A 7,606-nucleotide genomic window follows, 5' to 3' on the forward strand; every position below is an offset into this window, starting at 1 on the left:
AAAGTGTTGAAGAGCAAAGATGTCAGCTTTAGGACTAAGGTGGGCCTGACCCAAGCCATGGTATTTTCAATAACCTCATATGCATGTGAAAGCGGGATAGTGAATAAGGAAGATCATAGAAGAATTGATGCATTTGAGTTATGGTGTTGTAGAATAGTGAAAGTATCATGGGCAACCAAAATAACCAACAGATCTGTGTTGGAAGAAGTGCAGCCAGAGTGCTCCTTGGAGGCCAGGATAGCCAGACTTTGTCACTCATACTTTGGCTATATTGTCAGGAGGGACTGTCATTGGAGAAGAACATTATGTTTGGTAAGGAGAAGGGTCATAGAAAAAGAGGAAGACCCCCAGAGAGACAGACTGGTAAAGTGTCAGCATTAATGGGCTTAAGTGTGGCAATAATAGTGAGGTTGGCCCAGGACCGGGCAGTGTTTTGTTCGGTTATGCATAGGGTCACTGAGTCAGTACCGACTTGATGGCACCTAACAACAACAAGAAAGACAAGCTATTCCACTATTATTCAAATCTATGCACCAACTACTAAAGCCAGTGATCATGAAATTGAAGAATTCTATCATCTTCTTCAGTCTGAAATCTATCACACATGCAATCAAGATGTATTGATAGTTACTGGTAATTGGAATGCAAAGGTTAGAAACAAAGAAGGAAAAGTCCTTAGAAAAGTATGGCCCTTGGTGGTAGAAATGATGTGGTGGTCACGTGATAGAATTTTGCAACATTAATTACTTCTTCATTGTAAATAACTTTTTAAACAACATAAAAGGTGACTATACACATGGACCTCACCAGTGGTATTACACAGAAATCAAATTGACTACATTGTGGAAAGAGATGGTGGGAAAGCTCCACATCATCAGCAAAAACAAGGTCAGTGGCAGACTGTGGAACAGACCATCAATTGCTCATATGCAAATTCAGGCTGAGGCTGAAGTAAATTAAAATACATCCATGAAAGTCAAGTTTGACCTTGAACATATCTCATCTGATTCTAGAGATCATCTGAAGAACAGATTTGATGCATTAGACACTAAAGACCAAAGATCAAAAGAGTTGTGGGTTGACATCAAGAACATAATACAGGGGAAAAAAAGCAAAATGTCATTAAGACAAGAAAGAAGGAAAAGAAAAAAATGAATGTCAAAAGAAACTCTGAAACTTGCTTTCCAGAGTAGAGATGCTAAAGCAAATGGAAGAAATGAGGAGGTAAAAGAGCAGAATATGAAGTTTCAAAGATCAACTCGATAAGACAAAGTCAAATATAATGAAACATGCAGAGAAATGGAGTTAGAAAACAAAACAGGAAGAACATGCTCAGTATTTCTGAGGGAACTGAAGAAAAATTCTAGCCCTGACTTGAAACAATGCAGGATAAAATATTAAGTGGTGCAAAAATCACCAAAAGAAGATGGAAGGAATACACAGAATCACTGTAACAAAAAGAAATGGTCAATATTCAACCGTTTTAAAAGGTAGCATATGATCAAGAGCCAATGATACTGAAGGAAGAAGTCCACGATGCAATGAAGGTATTGGAAAAGAACTAGGCTCCAGGAATTGATGGAATACAAATTGAAATCTTTCACCAAACTGATGAAACACTGGAGGCACTCACTCATTTATGCCAAGAAATTTGGAAGACTGGCCAAATTAATAGAAGAGATTTATATTTGTGCCCATTCCAAAGAGCGGTGACTCAATGGAAGTCATAGGACAATATCATTAATATCTCATACAAGTAAAATTTTATTAAAGGTAATTTAAAAATGGTTGCAAATGTACGTTGACAGAGAACTGCCAGAGTTTGGAGCCAGATTCAGAAAGAGGATGTGCAATGAGAGACTACCATTATTGATGTCAGATGGATCTTGGCTGAAAGCAGAGACTACCAGAAAGATGCCTACCTGTGCTTTATTGACTATGCAAAGACTTTAGACTGTGTGGTTCATAACAAGCTATGGACAATATTGAGGAGAATGAGTATTCCGGAACTCTTAATTGGGCTCACGAGGAACCTGTGCATAGACCAACAGGCAGTTATTCGAACAGAGTAAGGGAACACCGAATGGTTTAAAATTAACAGCGGTGTATGCCAGAGTTGTATTTCTTCACCATACTTTTTCAATCCTTATGCTGAGTGCATAATCCAAGAAGCTGTATTATATGAAGAAAAATGAGGCATCAGGATTGGAGGAAGACTCATTAACAATGTGCGATATGCAGATGATACAACCTTGCTTACTGAATGTGAAGAGGACTTAAAGTACAGATGCATATCAAAGGCTTTTGGTATGGATTGCACATCAATGTAAAAAAGACCAAAAATCCTCACCACTGGACCAATAAACAACATCCACATAAATGAAGAAAAGATTAAAGTCATCAAAGACTTAATTTTCCTTGAATCGATCATCAGCACTCTTAGAAGCAACAGTCAAGAATTAAACAGTGTATTGCATTAGGCAAACCTGCTGTACAAGGTCTCTTTAAAGTGTTCAAGAGCAAAGATATCAGTTTCAGGTCTAAAGTGCACCTGATCCAAGTGATGGTATTTTCAATAACCTCATATGCAGGTGAAAGTTGGAGAGTGGATGAGGAAGACTGGAGATGAATTGATGCATCTGAGTTATGGTGTTGGAGGAGAATATTAAAAGTACCATGGACTGCCAAAAGAACAAACCAATCTGTGTTGGAAGAAGCACAGCCAAAATGTGCCTTGAAAGCCAGGATGGCTTTGGACATATTGTCAGATAGGACTAGTCCCTAGAGAAGGACATCATGTTTGGTAAAGTGAATGGTCGGCAAAAAAGAGGAAGACTCTCAACTAGATGGCTTGGCACAGTGCAGCAGCAATCAGGCATAGCAATGATTGTGAGATTGGTGCAGGACCAAGCAGTGTTTTGTTTTGTTGTGTATAGGGTTGCTATGAGTAGGTACTGACTTGATGACACCTAACAACAACAGCAACATGGACCATATTTTCCTGCTCTTTGCATGTCTAATAAAGTTTTATGGTGTTCTGAGCTTTGTAAATGCTACAATGGTGAGTGCCTGGATTTTGATTACCTCCCTGGGTTCGAAAAACAGTTAATGTATTGGCAGGTAAGGTTGTTCTGCAGAAATATATTGTTAGAATTTGATAGTATGACTAGAGTAGACTTCATTTAGGGGTATAGTAACTCTACTCTAAGGGTGTGACATTTTGGGGGATCTCAAGTGAATTCCTGCTTTGTCCAGTAAGGTCTCTCCACTCTGCCAGATCAGAACTCTAATATTTGTAAGCTCTATGAAAGTCCCATTAGCTCTTTTCATCCAAGTCTCAGAATCTCATCTTTTACATGTGCAGCTATTGGACCAGATGCTCAATAGTAGTCTTATAAAGATTTCTGGAGTCCATTCTTGGCACAGATCCCTCTCCTTCAGTATCTTTCTTTGAAAATTCCAGTCACCTTAGCAACCCGAAACTCTAAATTTTCCCCCTCTGTCTAGTAAAGCTCTGGTTCTTTTTTATGACTCCACTTTCCAGTGCCATGATTAGGAGTGTGCTCCAAAGCAAAAACCTGTGTTGAATGTACTAATGATAAATACAGAATCTTGTGTGTGTGTGCGGGGGGGGGATTTTTTTTTTTTTAAATCCTAAAGTAGATGATTTTGAAACTTTTTATTCTTTTAAACACCAACAAACTTTCATAAACATTTCTTTAAAAAAAACACAAAAACCTTTTATTGTGAATTCAGTGATAGTTTACATGGAAGAACATCATTTTTGCACTCATCCTATCGTATTTCATTTCATTGCAATGATTACAATCCCCTCCATGCATTATCATTCAACAGTATTTACTTCTATTCCCTCTGTTTTTGTTCGCTTTGTGTTTATATAAACAAAAACACTCAGGAATATATAATCACTTAAACAACCATAAGGCACATTCTGCAAGCCTAACTCCTGGTCACCAGCACACAGCCTTTCTCTTTCCATGAGTCTAGAGTCCTCAGCTGCTCTATCTCTCTGTGTCATCATCTCTGCCTCCTCTCTGGTGTCACTGCTTCTCTGGATAGGGTCCCATATTTCAGTCATGCTCTTCTCCCTTGATGGTCCTAGGGTCCTCTGTTCCTGTGATGTAGAATTAACTACTCCTCCCTTTATGTTACAAAACTTCTATCTTTATAGTTGTGACAATAGCAATAAGTCATGATAACAATTACTCACTATTGAATCATAAGAATCTTATCCCCATCTCCTTTCACCAGACCCATCTAGACAAGATGAAAACTATTCAGTGGGGATTCTACCTTCCCCCATACACTCTAAAACTAAACTCCCTCTTGAAAAATTGTAAGTCAGTCACTTCATGTCTTTATAGCCCACTTCCACCCCACACCCAATTTAGGTGTAAATTGCCCATCCCTATCAACCCCATGTACAGAGGGGATCGGTTAGATTCTTATTGTGAAGACTCCTTCCCTCTCAGTTGGTATTTTGAGATACTACATCCATAAGTATAGGTCAAGTTCACCAAATTGTAGCAATTTACATTTGTTTCCTTTATATATATCTCTATCTCTATATCTATAGATATAGAGATATAGAGATAGATATAGATTTCAGAACTCTACCAGAGGGTACTAGATCAAATGGGTACTATCTGCAAATTTGGATGTTCTTGTGCATCTCTCCTCACTTCATATCAGCTGAACACTTCACTCTCAGCTCTAGCTCTCCATGGCTTATGTCCTTGTCCATGGGCTCAAGAGTCCCAGGTCTTACCCCACTTTGAACCAACCAGTCCTTCCTCTTTTCGCTCTCATTTCCAGGTTGATGGGAGTCTATGGAATGTGGTTAAACTCAGCCCATATCTTCATTGCTGCCTTTTTCTACTTCCACACACCAGTAGACCAACGTGAACACCAGCAAGCTTACATACCTGCTCTGTGTTCCCTTTGAGTTTCAGTCTTAGAGGTAGGTTTGTACTGGTGGGACTTGATTGCTTGCTTTGATGTCTCCCCTGTGAACAACTTGTTTGTTCTTGTAGTAGCCAATCAGACTGCCGATAAACATTTCATACCTTCTTCAGAGTTATGAGCTTGGATACTAGGACATCAGTAAGTAGTTTCTGATATTTGGATGTAAGTCATGAAAGGATTAAATACTTCCAAGATGGATTTTATATAAGTTTCTTTTATATGAGCCAAGGAATCTTGATTAGATCTATTGTCTTAAGTTCCTCTTCTTTTATTAAGAAAATAGTCCACAACTAGTTGGTAAAATACTATGCTCTTTTTGCCAATGAATATTCCTCAAGAAAAGTGGTAAGTACTGACGATTCCATTGTAAGCAAAACAGACAATACCACTTCTTTCAAAGAATTTGCATTTTAATGGGGTTTTATTTTTTAATCAATTCACATTCAGATAAGTAATTAAATATCTGTAAAGAAAAATACACTTTTGAAAGGAGGGCTCTATAATAATTTTCATAAGGTCAATTCTATAAGATCATGCTGATCTTCTGATATGACCCAGAAAGCAAGACAGTCTGCACTGAACATATGGCTGGCTGTTTATGTGGCTATCTGATTTTATATAGTTCCATCTTCAATTGGTAGCACTTTTCTTTTTAATTTATTTATTCAACACTCATTATTGAATAATTTCTAGCACTCATCTAGGCATTAGAGATAAGTTAATAAATGAAGTAGACAAGTATGAGATCTTATGGGACTTGTATTTTAGTGGGGGTATGGGTGCGGAGATTGACAAAAATGAAAATATAAATAGAAGCATATCAAATGTGGCAAGTGTTTTGCAATAATGATAATAAATAATAATAATGAAGTGTAGTAAAGAGTGGATGGAGAGTAACTTGGCAGCTAATTTAGCTTGGCTGGTCAGGGAAAATATAAGTGTTATTTAAACTGAAACCTGAATGAGAAAGAAGGTGCCACCACTGATAGTATTAAGAAGAGACTCTTGGTAGAGTAAATGGCTGGTAGAAAACCCCTAAGGTGGGAATAATCAAATTATACAGAAAGATCAGCTGAAGTGAAGTGGGTTAGATGAATAGTGGTTCTGAAGACATTGTATAATATAAAGTTATTAGCTAGCATTATCAAGAAATCATGTGTAAATCCAAAGTCTGCAGATACATTCTCTTCTCCACCATTTCATTTACTTGCTCTCTAAAGAGTTCCTTATCAGGAGTATTTGATAACCATCCTCAGAGCTTGCTTGTAATTGTAATTGGTTGTTGTTAGTTGCCATTGAGCCAACTGTGAATCTTGGTGACCTTATGTATAACAGAATCAAACATTGCCCAATCCTGCACCATCTTTATGGTCATTGCTATGTTTGAGCCCATGGACTCAGCTATTATTTCAATCCGTCACAATAATCCCCAAGCTTTTCTTCCATAGTGCCTCTGGGTAAGTTTAGACCACCAACTATTAAGTTAGCAGGCAAGCTCAAACAGCATTACCAAGGAATATCAAGCTAAGTAGTTTAAAATCAACCCATGTGTCAGTGAGAAAACCTTAAAGAATGTTAAAGATGAACATGCTAATGATGTAGTGTTTTTTAATATGTTCATGCTACCCTCCCAAGGTATAAATTTAAGAACTTGTCTCTTACTTTTATTTCCTGATCCAGATAGTTTGGTATGCAAACAGTGTTGATGTCCATTTTGGTATTCATCACATCGGAGCAACAGGAGCCAGCATTTGAGCATGCCTTCGGAGGTGATGATGAATTTCTTGTCTTAATTTCTTCCTAAATAAAGGTTAGAATATAATCAATGTGCCTTTGCATCCACTTGTAATTTCTAATAAAATTAAATGCAAAATGAATGAGACATTGTAACTCAGGCGAGTGACCCATTAGAGTGGGAAGAGATTAGTTTCTATCCTTCCTTAAAATCTAATCATCAAATACTTGCATCCATAACAAAAAATAATTTATTGGTGAGAGCATTTTAAATGACTGGCTAAACACCAAGAAATATTTTTGAAACATTAAATAAACGTTCTAATGTTTATTTATATTGCAGTTCCAGGTAACAACCGACTTATAACACATGGGATTATCTGTTGAGTTTGGGGAAATTTCTTTTCTATGCCTGGAAAAAGACAGTTGGGAGGCTTTACTCTGTGTCTGTAAAGAGACTCCATGATGCATGTTGCTAATTCCTTCCTCTGACAAAGGGCACTTGGAAGCTGGAGAGTTAAGAAAGCAAACTAAATTACTTCCCTTGATTAGCTGAAAGAGGAAATAGAAAGGGTATTTTCTTGTTCTGGGAAGTAAATGTACTACTTGCAGTAATAAAAATACATGAAAAATTTGGAGGTTTTAAGGCCAACAGGAGTTGTAGAAGTCTTAGATCTGTGTACCCGTTCCAGGAAAGGCTTTTTGATCTTCAGAAGTGAGAGAGAGAGAGACAGAGACAGAGACAGAGACAGAGAGACAGACAGAGAGAGAGAGAGAGAGACAGAGAGCGCTCTTGTAATGTAATGAGTTTGAAACTACCAGCTGCTCTGCAGGAGAAAGATGAGGCTTTCTGCTCCCGTAAAGATTTACAGCCTCAGAAACCCTG

General features: G+C 37.7%; 1 protein-coding gene across 1 annotated transcript in view; it reads right to left on the reverse strand.

Moving 5' to 3' along the window:
• Positions 1 to 7,606, reverse strand: part of LOC102818369 (chromosome unknown open reading frame, human C4orf17) — a 41,309-nt gene that overhangs the window by 11,731 nt on the left and 21,972 nt on the right. The window contains 2 exon segments of the mRNA XM_006876380.1: positions 6,649 to 6,786; positions 7,078 to 7,126. Coding sequence (XP_006876442.1) covers positions 6,649 to 6,786; positions 7,078 to 7,126 — 187 coding nt within the window.

This window comes from Chrysochloris asiatica, unplaced genomic scaffold, assembly GCF_000296735.1.
Source record: "Chrysochloris asiatica unplaced genomic scaffold, ChrAsi1.0 scaffold00377, whole genome shotgun sequence".
NCBI classification, from domain to species: Eukaryota; Metazoa; Chordata; class Mammalia; order Afrosoricida; family Chrysochloridae; genus Chrysochloris; species Chrysochloris asiatica.